This window comes from Gossypium raimondii, chromosome 12, assembly GCF_025698545.1.
Source record: "Gossypium raimondii isolate GPD5lz chromosome 12, ASM2569854v1, whole genome shotgun sequence".
Taxonomy (NCBI): Eukaryota; Viridiplantae; Streptophyta; class Magnoliopsida; order Malvales; family Malvaceae; genus Gossypium; species Gossypium raimondii.
Genome location: NC_068576.1, coordinates 38,065,666 through 38,083,198, shown reverse-complemented (window position 1 = coordinate 38,083,198; position 17,533 = coordinate 38,065,666). Strand labels below are relative to the sequence as shown.

At 37.1% G+C, this 17,533-nt stretch overlaps 2 protein-coding genes across 3 annotated transcripts; both read right to left on the bottom strand.

Annotated features, from left to right (window-relative positions):
* Positions 1 to 2,167: 2,167 nt before the first annotated feature.
* On the bottom strand, positions 2,168 to 12,733 carry LOC105763964 (uncharacterized). Its single transcript, XM_012582367.2, has 19 exons — positions 11,194 to 12,733; positions 10,346 to 10,657; positions 9,994 to 10,230; positions 9,752 to 9,872; positions 9,529 to 9,686; positions 8,777 to 9,410; positions 8,186 to 8,250; positions 8,006 to 8,107; positions 7,764 to 7,906; positions 6,950 to 7,005; positions 5,838 to 6,505; positions 5,545 to 5,735; positions 5,113 to 5,419; positions 4,557 to 4,844; positions 4,369 to 4,478; positions 3,674 to 4,001; positions 2,824 to 3,231; positions 2,498 to 2,741; positions 2,168 to 2,341 (listed from the first exon to the last, which is right to left on the bottom strand). The coding sequence occupies exons 1-19, from the start codon at positions 12,592 to 12,594 to the stop codon at positions 2,316 to 2,318; spliced, it is 5,799 nt and encodes a 1,932-aa protein (XP_012437821.1). The 5' UTR covers positions 12,595 to 12,733; the 3' UTR covers positions 2,168 to 2,315.
* Positions 12,734 to 16,054: 3,321 nt separating this feature from the next.
* On the bottom strand, positions 16,055 to 17,330 carry LOC105763967 (60S acidic ribosomal protein P1). Of its 2 annotated transcripts, none has more exons than XM_012582373.2 (3): positions 17,203 to 17,330; positions 16,957 to 17,045; positions 16,055 to 16,521 (listed from the first exon to the last, which is right to left on the bottom strand). In XM_012582373.2, the coding sequence occupies exons 2-3, from the start codon at positions 17,026 to 17,028 to the stop codon at positions 16,249 to 16,251; spliced, it is 345 nt and encodes a 114-aa protein (XP_012437827.1). In that variant the 5' UTR covers positions 17,029 to 17,045; positions 17,203 to 17,330; the 3' UTR covers positions 16,055 to 16,248. The 2 variants fall into 2 exon arrangements, with proteins under 2 accessions (XP_012437827.1, XP_012437828.1); XM_012582374.2 differs by having other exon boundaries at positions 16,957 to 17,035; positions 17,203 to 17,322.
* Positions 17,331 to 17,533: the final 203 nt, after the last annotated feature.

Here is a 17,533-nt window from a genome sequence, read left to right as displayed (position 1 = left end):
ACTATATAACATGTTGAGTATTCAATAAACTTAACATTCTTGGCAACAAGACACTAATGAATGAATATAAGTTGGTGAATAAGTAGAATGAATCTCATTTGATTAGTGGGATGGAAATCATGTATTTATGCAAAGTGATGTACTTATTGAAATGAGTCAAAAGAAATGGCTAATGATGTTCTTATGAGTTACATGAGAGATGTGTATTCTGTATTAAGCTATGGCTTGTAATCTATGCATTATGGAATGAGTCACGTAATTGTCAAAACTTGTATAGGTTCGTAAATGGTAAACACTCACGTAAACTTGATAGAACGACTAGGATACAGTGGGCATGTGAATATGGTCGTATGCACATTTCTTTATGGGTTTTGATGGAAATACGAAGAGTATGTTATATCATTGTAGAATTCAGCATTTGTTGCGGATCATCGGATATGCCTTGCGTCTACGGAGACTTTGGTGTGGTGGTGAATGCGTTTTCATATGTATATGTATTTGTTGCCTGCGGGCTTTTCACTTAGATGCTTTGGTGTAGTGTAGTTCATGCTCTTTTGAGCTATCTTGGTGTGGTGTAATTCACCCCGTGTCTAAGTTTATTTTTATTAAGGTTGTAATAGGCTAATCGTTAAATTGAAAATGAAATTAAGGAATGAAAAATGAAATTGATATGTCATGAACTTTTGAAAATATAATTATTATGGTATAGAAGAATAGTTCATTGGAAGTTGAGAATTATATGATCACGTAAGAAATGGTATGGTTCTTTGATGCTTTTGATTGTGATTATGATTTTTGATACTTGATTATATATGTTTACTTATGCTTACCTTGTCTTGTAATGTTATGTGTGCTTAGTTCACTTGGTATTTAATATGCTCACCTAAGATTAAGGTAAGTATCATGAATTCTATTTGAACTTACTATGCATTGAGTGCTTACTTACTGTTATTTCTTTACGCATAGATTCCCAGCTTTTGGAACCTCGAAGCCTGCTTTGAGCGGATGCTACACTATCCATAAGGTGAGAAAAGTATGCTTATTTTTGTACCAAATGTTGTGGGTCTTTTGTAAGTACTGGTCAAACTCGTGTATATAAGGGTTAAGCTTAATCTTGTTATGATGGACCTAGAAAATGTCTAGTTCTTTGTTATATATTGTTGATTAAATCCTTTTGCTATTATAAGCCCTATGATCCTCTTGTGCACAGGTTTATTTGATATGTTATGAATTTGAAATGTGGTAATAAGTTACTTGGATGATTAGTTTCTTACTTGTCAAATTAACTAGATGGTGGGAAAGTTTAGTATTTATCAAGTATGTAAGTGATTAGGGTGTATGTATTGAAATAAGTATGTATGATGTTTTAAATATGATCTTTTGAGTCTCATAAGTTAGTCTTAATTAAGGTGTTGTTTGGGATCATTTTTGACCAAATGGGATTGGTGTTTAGTAATTTTGTAAGAAATAAGCCATTTTTGAGTAATTTTCCTCAAAGTCACAATATTCTCCGACTGAAGTCGTGACATCAAATCACTGTCCTCAAAGTCGCGACATTCCTTTGTTGAAGCCGTGACATCAAACTGTTGTTTTTAAAATCACGACGTTCCTTAATAAAGTCGCGACACTAGAAGTTAGATATCCTTAGTGTCATGACATACATTCTTCAATGTCACGACCCGAATCCATTATAAGTCTTTTATCATTTTGATCCCTTATTTGTTACTAGCGATTCACAAGAGCTTTTGTAAGCTAACTAGAACCTGAATTTAAAATAATGATATATTTAAGTCTTAAAATTCATGATTAAACTTAATTTGTTTATATGATTCTTCTTTTGAATGTTGAATTAAATCTGCAGCCGCTATTATCTCACATTTGGAATACGACGATTGGATCGGATCAAGTGTGGTATACTTCATTATTAGTCCAAAGCTCCAACCAATTTTAATTTGAGTTAGATTCAAATTCAAATAGAATTAATTCTAGGGTCTAACTAATTCTAATTTGAATTAGACAAATTCCTTTCCACAATTAAATTAAATTGATGTTCAAATATGGTTATGTTTTGTTCCTTCAAACTGAATTTATTTTCTATTAAGGAATAAGAAGTTATTGGCAGCCAAAGAAATGTTTCCTATGAAAATTGATAGCCAAGAGAACCCCATGATGAATATTTCTATGAAAATTTTATTCCAACACGGATTTAACAAAATCAAAACCTCAAAATCATCATGCATCTTAAATTAACTCTCTTTTTTTTTTTTTGTGTGTGTGAGTTCATCTACAGTATAATTTACCGTGCCAATCCTCTCCTATGGTTTGCTTGTTTTCTCCTTGCCTGCAAAACAAATTCCCCCAAGGTTAAAAAACAAGAAGGATGGTATCGGTAAAAAAGACCTTTCTGGCCTCTCTCAAGAGGGATTAAATTGCTCCAATTTGCTCGATATTGAAATAGAGAGCAACCAGAAAAGTAATTTAACTGAACTCAACTCACCAAAAATACTTGATTTTAGTGGGAATCTGAGAGATGATCCCTTTAATTTTAGATCCTTGAGTTGCTTGTTTTTGTTTGGTTTTTGGATTCCACCTACTTGACTGCTGCTTTCCCCTGCTGCTAATACTCCACTTCCTTTCTTCACTTTTTCGTGATAAATCGCCGGCGGTGCAAGCCTCAACTGTGGTAAATTTTCTATCTGGGCTAATCTCTGGTCTTTTTGAAGGTTACTTAATATTTCAAACTGAAAAAACCCCAAATTGAGTTATATGTAAGTGCTTTAGTAAAGTAGTAATCAGATATGATAAGCAGAGATATAGATTTACCCGCGATATTTGTTGAAGGCCGTAAGAGTTATCTAGTGTGTCGTTTTCGTGAGGGTGTAATGTTGATCCTTGTGCTGGTTGGGATCTTGAGGGCAACGAACTAACTAAACCATTCTCTGTAAAAGCAGATTTACTTCTAGATTTGTGAGTGTTTTTCTTGGGCAAACAAACAGGGCATCCAGACGACAAGCCTCTAGTTGATGACTCGTTTTCCAGAAGCTCACATTGAATATGAGTTGCGTGACCACAACTGAAAACCCGAACACGAAAGCTAGAAGAGGTCTTGGTAAGAAGGCTGTTGCATATACAACATAATAAACTTCGAGGTGCATATCCATGAGAAGCTCCCTTCTTCAGTAAGCTCATTGTGTAAAATGTGTCATCCTCGATCAAAGATTTTGCAGTATCCTGAAATTTAACAGAAAAAAAGGAAAAAAGCAACAACTAAGATTCACCCAAGATTTTAATATTAAAATGATTCATGGCAAAGTATTACTGAAAGAGGAGTACCCCGAGTTGCAACCAAATGTAACTTAAAAGAGAAGGGTAGGGCACAGTTACTATACTGAAGTAAAATGATAATTCAGAAATACAGCCTTGCTGCATTTTTGTTGCCTAGTGATGTATACTGGTGTAGTACATACAACATGCCAACAGAATCATAGTTTTTCTTTTAGAAGAGCCGAATTCTAGATTTATAGCATCAGCTGTGGGACTAAACTCAAAGTATTGAGGTTTGCAATGCAGGTAAAGGTTCTCAAGTTAGTTCTAACAATAAACTGGAAACATCAGGAGAATAACGTTTACAAGTATATAAACTAATCTTTATATTCAAAACGAACGAACATACCAGAATTCTTCTTTCAAAGCCATAAGTTCCGAGCATTCCCAATATGGTAAGCTTAAAATCTCCAAATTCCTGACCGACATTATCAGATAGGAGTTTTGACATAATAGTTGGAAGACGAACATATCCTATCATTCCCTCAACAATCTCTTTGATGAATTGAGAGAACAATTTCCTCAATATATGACCACCTTTGTGAGATTTCGGTATCCTCCACTTGATTATGCATTCTTCTTCATCTTGAGAGCCCAATGACCCAACCAGTCCCGCATGATTTTCCTTCTCAGATACCCTATCATTGCAGTACGAACCCATCAAAGGTTCACAAAATCTGCATTGAAATTCAGAGGATGATAAGCATATATGTACTCTTTAATCATTTGAAGGTATTTCATTATAGATGTACTCTTTAATCATTTGGAGGATTTCACCACAGATGTACTCATCATATCACACACAATGGTATCTTCATTCAACTTTTAACTGTAACAATTATGGTATCATGTCTTGTGCCAAAATTAATGAGTTTCAAATTCAAATAAGGAAGATACAAAAATAAATGATGGATTTTTAGTTATCTAAAGCAGCCCATGGTTTTACACACCTCGTTTATCAAAACTTAGCAGAACATTGAAAAACATAAAAGTATGAGGTTTAAATTTTGAAGAAAAGCAAATCTATGAATATGTTGGACTTACGAGTCAAGTAATCTAAACCAAAGCATCTCAGACTCTTCTGGATTCAAACGAGGGGTATTCCGTTGGCATAATTCAATACAGGCTTGCAATAAATTGCGTATGTCATTCACCTGTTCAATAAAGATCAGAAATGACATCAAGGTATTCCATCATTAAGAAAAAAGATCTTAGAGATATATGGTACAAACCTCCTTCATTTTCAAAACAGAGTTGAAATACTCCATGCTACCAGATCTACTCAAAGACACCTTAGAGACCGCATTTCCGATGGCAGTATCAAGCTCTGTAAATTTATCATTAAGGCTAGAAAGTGTAAGCAAAAGAGCACTACCAACATCACCAACCCTTTCTAATAAAAATGCAGCTGCATCTATGATTCCATGTTCCTGGCACAGGCGGAGACAGTGTTCAACTCGATAGCTATCAAAAGTTTCCAAGAACTTGAGCACTGAATCCCGTTCAAACTGACATAATAACTGTAAAAGGAAAAACAGGAGGCAGGATCAGGAAAAGTGGCCAACCTATATTATAAGAACAAATATTTTACTTCAGTAAGCAATTTCCTTTCTGATTATTATAAACCCTGAACCTGAAAACTTAAGGAAGACAGCTAATACAAAATGAAAGATGAATGGTAGAACAAATAAAAAATGCCATACAAGTGACTTAAAGCTATGCAGTTCTATTGGGAGAGTCAGGCAGTTGTATGCTATTAAATAAGTATTGCAGTCAATAGGCACTTACCTCCAGATAAAGCTCAATCATACCATCAGTTACATGAAGAGGATTATGTCGCAGATACTTGGGGAAATTAGACAAATTTTCCAAGTAGGCTTTAAGGACTTTTTCTGATTCTTTCCCCCTTTTTTCACTCAAGACATCTACAATCTTTTCTTCTCTTAAACAAGAGAAGTTGAAGGTGCCTGATAAGTGAACCTCAATGACCGTCTTTAAGTAAAGGAAAAGGCTTTTTGGATGAGAGTTAAGTTCAGATAGGATATGAGAACTTTCTTCTTTAAAATGGTCAACAATTAAGAATAATGTCAACTCTCTGCAAAAGATCATAAAAGCACAAGTTCAAGAAGGGAAGAATAATTTCTACAACAGCAGAAACAATCTTTTAAAGATGAAAACAAAAGAAAAGGTGACAATTTTGGAATTCATAACCAGTATAACCTGCTTAAATTAACCAGCTCTGGAATTCGAGAGATGACTGCTGATCTGAAAATAGTAAAATCTCCATTGCTCAACTGCATTAACATGTTGTTGATAAATGCGAAGGCATGAATTGGCTCTTCCACATCTTTCATATAGCTGTCGAGAGCAGCAAGATACTGATGTCTGATGGTATGAATTAAGGCGCAAACCTAAACATAACAAGACAAGCTTAAGGAAGACACAAAGAGAGAAATCTAAACCCTTGCATTATGCTCACAGTGAAAACTCAAGACATAACACCATAAAGATACCTGGTAAAAGCATGCATTCTCACATAACTGTAGCACATAAGATTGGTCCCAATCAGTTTCTGGCACTACCTCCAAAAGTGCCAGTAATTGCTTCTCTCTTCTTTTGGATCTTTCAGTACTCATGGTAGAAACACTTTGTGAACTGTCATTTACTGAAGTCAAGTATTCCAAAATCTGATTTAGAACAGTTTTTGGGATTTTAGCTCTTCCACATGCAACATAGCATGCGATAAACTCAAACAGATATCCCATGTCCTTTTTTGTAGGCCATGCTTCGATAAATTCAGAGTCATCATAGCTTGCAAGCCCATCTGTTTGAAGGGTATTCTTACCAAGAACATGAACCAGAGCACCAATGGTTTTCTGAACCAACATTGTTTCAGATTCAGCCATCAAATCTTTCTCCTTTTTAGCTTCCTCATTTGCATCTCCAGATTCAGAAAAAGAGGAGTCCGGTTCAGGGGATTTCTCTTCTATGAAAGCACATTTGAGAACATCTAAAGTGGCCTCAGTATCCAACTCTAAGAGATAATACAGGTTAAGGTATGCCCCTTCAAAAGCCGAAGTTGAAGCTAATTTTTTATCCTGACAATCAGAAACCTCTAACAAAAACTGCAGAAGTTCAGTCCTAAGAGACAACAAGCGTGATGGTGGAAGAGTCCCTTGGCCTGAGGATAGCAAATTGTGATATTTCAATGATAACTGACAGAATCAATGGTGTATATGTTTCTTAGAATAACTTTGTGCAAATGATCAGCCTTAACCATTTCTAACTGACGACTAAACATGAAATCATAAAAGGATATGTCACATACAAGTGTGTACTAGTTCAGAAATGCAAAACGTAACATAAAAAGTTAATATAAGATGCCATTTTCAATAAGTTAATGCATTCAACAGCATTTCAAATGTATGCCAATGAAGGAAGCAGCAATTAGACTAATAAATTCCACATTAAGTCCAGGTCAATTGATATCTTATAGATCATCCCAATTCTAGATCCTCATATAGCCAGGGAAGAAAGTTTCTATTTACTAGTTTTTAATTGTCAAAAGAGAAATTGAATTAACAGAATGCATCTTTTCACTAATTAGATAAAACAATACTCCTACCTGGTGGAAAAGCAAGACCTGTAAAGCAGTACTTCAAGTAAACAAGCATCCTGTACCTGATAAGATGAACTACTTTAAGTAATGATAGAAAGCTAATAATATGAAGACCAAAAGAAATAAAAAATTAAATTATAATGAATTTAAAATGCCACAATATTATAAAATTACCATTAATCTAAATAAAGTGAACAGAAATATTGCCATTAAACAATGCAATTTGTTCTTCCCTAAAATTTGTACAAGGGTCTCACTTTCAAACAACATAGAGAGAATATTTTATAAACTTGTGAAGTAACATAGAGTGCCAGAAGTTGCTCCAATATATCTCGTTGCTTCTGTTTTATTTAGGTAATTAAACAAGCAAGCCACAAGAGTATATCTGACTAAACCTCAAGGTCAGCACTATTACTTTCATACCATTTCACCTCCACATGTTACTAAACAGAAATCTTAAGAGAGTAATTAAAACAGGTACTCCCAACTCCCAAGTGTTAGTTTCTGGTAATTAATGTACCATTGCACTGACTCCTTTGTTTTAGTTCAAGCTTTGCCAAAATAAGCTGAGTAAGGTAGAGGCACTTTAATGCTTCGGGGGTTGGACTGCTCACGTGGACAGGTTACTTACCTGGTTAAGACTTAAGAATGGTCCAACATCCAAGGTGTAAAGAGCAAAAGGTACCTAAGTTACATAGCTTGTATCTCTCCAGAGAAAATAGACATCATGCAACTAAGCAAGTATTATCTTGAATCCAATCAAGTGAAAACGGGTAAAAAAATCGTGCACCCTCTTAATCCACATGCCTGTCTAACTTACCCAAGGCCAGAAGCAATTTCTCCTTGACTATTTCGTAAAACTACTAACAGCTCCTCTAAAGGTGCCCTGAAATCATCTAATCCTTTGTTGAAAAGATACACCAGAGCACCATATAAACCATGCTCCCGACATAAAATGACAACCTACAACAGAAACAAGGAAAAATAATGAAAATTTTGAGATAAGAAAACAACCACAAGAAGAAAGCAACCAAAACGGAATTGTAGAATACATATAATAACCTGATTGAAGTCCAAGGACGAAATATCCATGTGGAGAACACACTGTTCAACTCGCTGCAACCATCCTTTGCTGCTGTAATGTTCTACCAGCGCTTGCATTATCTTTCCAATAAAGTGAAAGTATAATTACAATGTATAATAAGGTGAAAAGTATAGCACAGATTTAACATCAAATGGTACCTCAGGAGGCAAACATCCAAGCATGTCCTTCAATATGTATGGCTCCAGAAGCTCTAAAAATGTATCTAGAACATAAAAAAGTAAATTGTTCAGAGATTCTATCAAGACAGAAAATAATAATATCTGCAATAATTGAAACCAGCCAAGCATCATACTCTTCAATATCTTCCCAAGTTTTCTGCCTAAGCCATTAAAACTCTTAAATGACTTTTCAGTGAAATTCTACCCTAAAAAGATGCAAGTAAATTTGTTGTTAGATTTGGGTTCAGGATTTTCAATTAATAAGGAATTATGAAATGCTATTCGTATTTATGTTATTTAAAAAGTAGTTCCAATAATTGTAACGGAAAAGAAGTCACTCCAACTTATCTCTATTGGATGTGCAATGAACACCAAAAACAGGGCCAAGTTTATCAGATATCAGGCATGACATCTTTTCCTCAGCTTCAATTATAACAATTACACTAGAAAGATAGTGATTCTACATCATTAATTGTCTGACTTGGCAATATGGATCTCCATTTTGATATTGAACAGAGAATACACAATTTGAAGTAATTATTGCACGCATGAATGAGCTGTGTGTAATACCTCTTTGCTGAACAGCCACGAATTTGGAGAAAATTTCATCAAAAAGAATGTCAGTCCTCCTGATATGGACACAAAATTCAACAGCAACACCACCAACACGGGTGAATTGCTCTTTTATTTCTGAGTGCACGGAACCATTTCTACTTTCCCGGTCATCTGGCTGCTCCACCTTACCAATTTGGTTACCTAATGCCACAGAAATATAGGAAAACACTTCATCCACATACGACAAAAGCAACTCTACAAGATAGGGCATTATGGTCTCCTGCACCGCATCCAGGTTTCTAGGAAGGTCAATAACACCATGGGCTTGACCATCATAAAGTGTCATTGCCATGTTCAAAGCTCCCATCCAGTCACCGGCTTTCCGTAGAACCTGAATTCGTTCCTTCCATGGAAGGAGACGGCAGACAGTAAGATGCATAGGTCCTAGTATATATACAGATGCTCCTCTTACAGATACACAATTATGATAAGCTTTTTCAGGGTTTCCAAAGATATTAACAAAGTGAGTATGATATGTAATGAGATCATCTCCTCCCAAGCCATCTACAGCAAAACTTGTTTGGTGAATCAGGGTTCCATCCCTAGCAAACAAGTTGAGTTTTCCTGTCATTGTAAGAACCACCATCATCTGCATAGGCATGAAACCCTCCATTAGCAAATTGTTTTATGAAGGCAAAATTAGATGCAAAATAAAATCCTGAAGAAGATAAAATGCCTATGTGATTAAGCAAACAAAACAACTATACCTGATCATCCAACCAAGCCAAAGCAATGGCTGAACTGTCAAGAGACCATTTCCCATATACTTTTAGGTCTGATTTAACCAATTTTGCAACCTGAACTTTCCGATCCCATGCAAGTGCAAGAAGCGAAGTTCTCTCTGCTGTTTCTGTCGGTGAATTTTCTGCAGCATAGTCATCTCTCAGAAAGCTGTTAATCTTAAACTTAACAACCTTAATCACTCTATACCTGATGAAGATCCACAAGGCTGCGCCATACATGTCCATGCAGTGTATGGCATGGAACCCTCCCGCACACCATCCGGCCTAGAAAGTTGCGCATAGACTTCTAATGTTGGAGTAAGCCTTACCTATAGGCAAAAAAAAAGGGCGGCCTCAGTAAAGGCTGAATGTGAACTTCCCAGAAGAACGCAAATTTAATCCTCAACACAAAAGATACACGGAATTTGGGCAATCATCTGGACTTCATACCACCAGAGCAGTTTGATAGGTGACAAATATGACCACACCTTCTTCAGCCATAGAAGAGCCTTCAGCGAAGAGTTTCCAACCTGCATCTCCCCCAACTACACCTCCCATCTTGCTACCAATACTGCTAGTAGAAGTAGCATTCCCTTGAAAGGTCACTGAAGTGCTCCCACATGAACCGTCAAAAAGAAGTGGGGAAGCTGACAATACGGTGCCCGTTTTTTGTCCATCAAGAAGACACTATTTCAATCAATATTAGAACATCATCAATGTGACAAGTATAACATTTGTGGCAACTGAATATAAGTTTAGAAAGAGTAGATCCTCGATGCAAATAGACTTATTTGCCCTTTACCTGTGTTTTGATTGAGAACCTATTAAGCAAGGGAACAACTGAGAAAGCATGTAACAGCACCAAGCCTTTACTATCACCTGTAACGGCTTTAAACTGGCGAGTAACTTGAGAATCCTGCCCCAGAAATAATGTATGTATCACTGGTGCATTATGTTCTCCAGCAATAACTTTTGTTGCTGATGCCCTCTGAACATCCCAAACTGTGACATGGCCATCACCATAGCCAGCTAAGAGAAGGTCTCCTGGCTGATTGAAGCACATGGATGTTACAGGGGCAAGGGACCGATCCCCTTGCAAACCAAGTATCACCATCTAGAATACATGTGACATCATAAAACAGCAAAGTTAACTTACAAAAATAAATAACAAATGGAAATTCAAATTCAAGAAAGTTTGAAAAAAGTATGCATATTGAAGCTTCAAAGTTCATCATACAATCCTCAATTGCAGGAGAATACAACACGGATAATTGCAGTCTATGGTTCACCACGTGAATGCAAGCAAATAAAAAAATAGATATGTAAAATATGTCAAGGAACTTAACAAGCCTCTGATTCCAATCATATGCTTCTTTAATCTGCGGCTGTATCATGCCTTTTTAGTCATAATGCACTATTGCACTCACAATATCTTATAGGATCCCATCTTCCTAATTTCAACCCATCAAACCTGAATGTGATACTAAATTTTATTGTTTTGAATTAGAATGTGTTTTCAGAAGAATATTGTCCTACCCTTAAATTTGTCTTTACCAGAAGAGCAGAATTAAACAACTTTGAAAAGGCAAATAATTCTGCAGAAATGCAACCAAAGATAAAAAAATTAAAGAGATAGGGCAATCGAAGCACCTTAGGATCCATGCTGTCGGCATGATGAGTGGAATATTTACTGGGGACTAAGATGATGACTCCTTTAGTCATTCCCACGGCAATGAAGTTCAGATGAACTGCCAAAACTTGAGGAGAGCCATGATCACGCCTGAATGCCTGTGATGAAAGAGTCCGAGTGATTATATTGCTAGCATCAACATCAAAGTATCCCAACGTGGTTGAACCCCTCCTAACACCTTCAAGCCTCATGGGTTGAGCAGCTGCACCCTCCTCCCAATGCAAACCAGTAGAAGCCTGTTTCTTCTCAAGCTCCTCAGCCAGTTCAAGCGGCTTCATTGTAGCACGTGCATTGCTTTCCACCCTTTTACTCATCATCTCACTCTCTAGTTGCTCCAGTCTCTCCTCTACAAGCTCTGAAATATCACTCATTGAACTTTTATCATCACCACCACTAGCATTTTCCTCACCATCTTCGTAACTGGGCATATCACTTGCTACGTTCTTTCTTTCCAAACCCACCCTCTCCAAGTCCTTACTTATATTTCTCTCCTGATCAACGCTAGGCAAAGACAAAACACTCTTTTCATATGAATCATTGGCATCAAGAACCAGAGAATTCTCAGACACAGAAACAGGGTCAATTTCATTATCTAAAACTTCACCCGAACCCAAAACTGTAACTTCTTTATTCAAGCTGTCATCAAAATCAAGCTTAGAAGAGCTGTCAATTCGTTCAATTACTCTCTCAGCTTCACTTTCCTTATCTTTACTCTCATTAGCCTCACTATTTTGATGGGCATCAGCAGATTGAAAATCGCCCATTTTATTATCACTAGTATAATCATCAATTTCTAATTTTTCACCTGAAACGCTTGATTTCGAGCTAATCCCAATCGATTCCCCATTCAATGAGCTAACATCCTGATCATCACTACCTACAACCCTCTGAAGAACCCCACCACTTACCGCCCTCCTCGACTTGATAGCAGCCGCATGTGGAGTCGGAACCGACCTCGACGCCGCAGCCGCAGCCGCGAGCGCAGCCCCTGGTTTCGCATTGGATTTCACTCCACCAAACAGCGTCGGAAGCTGTTTCGAAGAAGATGATGACGAAACCCTCCAGACCGGATCACCAATCCGCTTGAACGGACTAGTCTTCGACGATTCCGCCGGTCCTTCTGAAAGAGCATCTCTTTCCTCTAGCAATTCCACGAATTCTTGCGGAACGGTATTCGACCGGGCAAGGCGGTTATCGGAACGGTGATGAGAAGAGAGAGGGGATGAAGGCGAAGAAGATGACGTGGATGCATCGGAATCGTTGAGGATTTCATCGATGGTACGGTGAGGAACGATTGAGTTGGAATCGTCGTCGGAATCGGAGAAGTGTGAGTCAAGTAACGTGTCGAGGTCAGCTTCCATTTTGGGTAAAAGCTATGTCGTTGACACTTTAAAATTCAGCTTTATTATAAAATCTCCGGTAGTGAAAGTGAACACGTTCATTGTTACCAAGAATTTCAGGCAGTGAAGGATCCCAGCTTCTTTTCGGAGATCTTAGACTCCTTTGTTGTTTTCAAGCTTTGAAAATAACTAGGGTTAATTCCACCAAAAGTCTTCAAACTATCCTTATATTTTAAATTGATCCTTCAATTTCAAAATGTTACAATTAAGTCCTCAAAGTTTCAATCTAATACAATGGTTAAAATGTATCATCAGTCCCTGTACTCTTCTTTTATTTTGAATTTAGTCTCTTTACTTTTCAGATTTTAAAATTCAAGTCCAATTTTTAACATCATTAAAACTTTTTTGTTAAATTTATTGGTATGACATTTTGAAATAAAAAAACACACTTACTAGCTATGTAAATAAAATAATAATATCACTAGCTATGTAAATAAAGAAAATAATATCATAATGAGCGTGAATTTAATAAAATAATTTTAACCAATTGGACTTAAATTTGAAATATGAAAAGTAGAGGGACTGAATTCTTAAAAAGAAAGTATATGGATTAAAATTATTTTATAAGGCTGAGAGGTCCGTCATCTCTTCTTTGTGGATGATGTGGTGCTATTGCCTAAGGTTGATGAGAATCAGATGGCAGTGATTAACAGGATGCTTAATGATTTTTGTAAGAGGAACCGGCAAAAGACTCAAGTCTTCTTTTAAAAAAAACGTCCCGAGGCTAGTTTAGGTAGAGATTAGTAGCGGTTTGGGCTTCTGTAGAGTGGAGTACCTTGGTAGGTACTTGGGAGTTACCAAGGATATGTTTGGATATATACTACAACGAATGCGTAATAATCTTGCTGGTTAGAGCAAAGTCGCTTTCTCTTGCGAAAGGGGTGCTGGCTTCTATTCCCACCTATGCGATGCAAACCATGGTGGTTCCAATAAGTGTGTATGGAGATGGAGCGACTCATTCGAATTTTTATTTGGGGTACCACAGAAGATGGGAGAGATGTTTAATGGGATAATGTTTATCGTGATGTGGTTAAGGGTGGTCTTGGTATCCGTCGTATGGTGGATTTTAATAGTTCTTTCCTAATGAAACTTGTTTATCTAATTTTTTTTTTCAATATCTGGATCATTTGTGGGTAAAGGTGTTACGAGACAGGTACAAATGGATTGGTCTGGTTCGGATCTCTATTGCTAAAACTGGATGCTCACCTCTGTGGAGGGGCATTAGTCGGGTATGGGACGAAGTTAAACAAGGGTTGTGTTGGAATTTGGGCAAGGCAAAACGGTGGATTTTTTGTTTGATAGGTGGCTTCCGAATGGCTATCCTCTCATTGATGATGTTCGGTCAAGGGAGGTGGCCCCGGCTGGCTTTACATCCGTCTTATCCATGACGAGTGGTATGGAACTTGGGCTTGGGAGAGATTTAATCAGCTATTGTCTCAACGTGGGATCTCAAGAGTGGTTGCGGCTGATGTTGAGGATTCCTTGGGTTGGAGATGGGGTTCCAAGAGGATTTTCAATATACGTTCATCATGTAAGGTGGTTGCGCTTACGATTTCCATTGCTGATGATGGGTAGAAACGTGTGTGGAAGCTTCAGTGCCCGCAACAAGTTCGATCCTTCATGTGGCTGGTGTTGAATAAAAGGCTTCTCACTAATGTAGAAAGAGCACGGCATCGCTTTACAGTCCAGATGGGATGTAACAGTTGCGGATGCCCTGTAGAAGCCATTGACCATGTGCTCTGGAAGTGTTGTTTGGCAATTGTCGTTTGGACAGATTTTGGGCTCTCGGGTAAGCTCACTGACTTCTTTGAGTTAAATTCTGAGAGATGGCTAAAGATGAATATGTCGAGCTCTCATGTTTTCCTAAGGTTCAAGCTGATTGGGAGAGTCAATTTAGTATAATTTGTTGGGGGCTTATGGTAAAGACGGAATAGCCGTATTTTCAAGGAGAATTACGTTGAGCCGGAAGGAATTATTAAGTGGAGTAGTCATCTCTTGTTGAATATTCAACAGACAAATGCTTTACAGCAGCAGCTTGGTTTAGGTCGTACTTCCTTACATCATTGGAACGGGGAGCAAACCGACATAGGAGTGGGTTAAGGTGAATATGGATGCTTCGGTTGATACATTGTCTAGAATAGCTGTGGTAGTTGGCGTTGCTTGTGATCATAACGGTCGCTGCCTTTGGGGTTACACTAAGGATGTAGGAGTCTGCCCAGTTTTGGTGTCTTAACTATGGGGGGCATTTGAAGGTTTGCTGATAGCTTGGGAAGAAGGGTGCCGACGGATTGAGCTTGAATTGAACTCTCTACAGGCAGTGGAGCTACTGCGAGGCAGTGGGGTGAGTTGCATTGCTTGATCGTCAATGGGAGGTAAGGATCAGTTATGTGTTGCGATCTACGAATCAGATAACTGATGGCATGCCATGACTACCGTCGACGATACAACGGGATAGAAGGGTGGTCACGAATCTTTCATATTTTGTCTGTTTTGCTGCAAGCTGATGCTGATGCTGTGACATATCACTAGGGATGTCTTTATCCCTCTCTGAACCAAAAAAAAAAAGTACGACTAGATCTTTACTTTGGGTGCCAAGTAAATGTCACCGGCTAGATCTGAATTATTTGTACTATTCATAATAATTCAATTCAGTGTAAATTAATTTTCAAAATTTTCATACTATTTTTGAATTTTGGGTTTTTAAAAGTTAATAAAATAGGCCCTATGTTATGACCTGTGAATATTTTGATAAAATTTCGAAGTTTTCTTCAAATAAATAAAAAATTGAATAACCCTAATATAAATCTTTTGAAAAATATTTTTACATTGTAAAAAATAAAATTGATTATAACTTAAATAAAAATAAAACTCGATTCCTGTAACCGCAAATTCATAACTTGTGAATCAAAATTGTCTGCACCATCGGTTCAGATCAAATGTCATGGAGGGTAGTTCATCATTCTGCTCAGTGATGGTTGAAAGTTTGAGACAAAAATTTAATCGGTTAAAGCCAAAACTGGTTAGGACAGGAGGAAAAAGTTTGCAACTTCATGATTGATTTAGTCCAATTATTCAGTCTGGTGGCCTAATCGGTTCAGCCATCAATCTAGTTTTGAAAACCTCATACCTCATATGACAGGAGATTCAGTTAATGTTCTTTGGAACAAAGGCTACGGCTAAATGATCCACAGACCAATACAGTTTTTGCATAAAGGAAATATAGACAAAGCAACACATAACCAACTTTCAGCATAAATTAAAATAGAGCTGAGTACCAATGAGCAATGACACTATTGTGGAAGATACAGCAATCTATAATCATGATATTATGTCCCCAAGCATACTGAACTACATACAGAGAAGTATTTGGAACCGAAGCATGCATAGCAATGGAATTAAACAAGGAAAGAAGGGAAAAAGATTGGTCTAGAATCTATAATACTTCTATATATAGGAAGATTCAAAAAAACAGATCACAAAGAAAGAGCTACTTAGTGTCAACTTCATTCAACAAAAACGTAATATTTCTAATCAACATGCAAATACCAATAGCAATACAACTCTAAAAGCGTTACTACCTTAATGTGATATAACTAGTAATTGACCAAAACACACCTAATCAAACAAACTGAATCCCATATCGTCATCGCTCTCTTCCTCCGGTTCTTCCTTCTTCTTTTCCTCAGCAGGAGGTGGAGCAGCAGCACCAGCTCCTCCGCCAGCAGCAACAGGTGCAGCTGCAGCTACTGGGGCACCACCACCAGCAGCTCCAACATTGGTTATGAGATCCTCAATGTTGCACTTCTCAAAAAGCTTAGCGAACAAGCTTGGCCAGTAGGATTCAACAGAGACATTTGCAGCTTTAACTAGTGTAGAAATCTTCTCAGCCTATAAACCATAGTTAAGGAAAAGAACTCATATGACAAATCTCTCATTCTTTTTCTAAGGTCACAAGTACGATAAAATTAAAGTAAAAATATACAAATACATGTCAAAACAACCACAAAGTAAAATAAATTATTACAATACAAAGGATTAAGAACAGGAACAATTCAGATCAATCCTGACTATATCAGACTAAGACCCACATATCAACAGAGACTCAAAGACCCCACGATATTATTACGCATGATGGTCTCAAATTTTGGTACTCAGAACCCAAGGCCTCCGCTTTTTCCAACTATACCAATGCCTCATCGGCAGGAATCTCTCATTCTTTTAACATCAATAATTAATTTTTCGCCTTTTATTCAATAATCGTATCAGAGGAACGACAAAAATATCAAATTATAAATCATAAAACATTAATTGCATAAAGGATACGGTGATGGGGATGCCATCATCATAAAGAATAAGAGCAGCGTAAGAGCAAGCAGCTTCTCCGACAGTGGACATCGTTTCACTATTAAACACTAAACAAAAACACAATTAAAACAAAAGGCGATATAAATATTCTATAATAAAATCGAGAGTATATAAGAAACAGAAATTTCTTGGGAAATTCTTAAAGGAAACGATCACACGAAAAAAGTAACAAGAAAAAGATATGACAATGAATTGAATTATTACCTGAGAGAAAATCTGAGAATGATGGGTTCTTGGGGAAGCTGTGCAGCGCCGCTCTCAAAGCTGGTAATTTCTCGGGCTAGGGTTTCAGGATTGGGGTTTTAAAGGGAAAAAGGTGTTAATTTGGGGGCTCCTGAGATTTCTGAGGCCCACTGAACTAACTGGCCCGTTTTTATAAAAATAAGGTAAAAATATCTCTCTAGTCTCTCTCAATTTTGATATTGAGCAAATTGGTCCGTTTCAAAAAAATTGAAGCAATTTAGTCTCTATAAATTTCGAAAGTGAAAAAATAAGTATAATTAATCACGTAGTTAATGTTTTTCATCAATTGTAC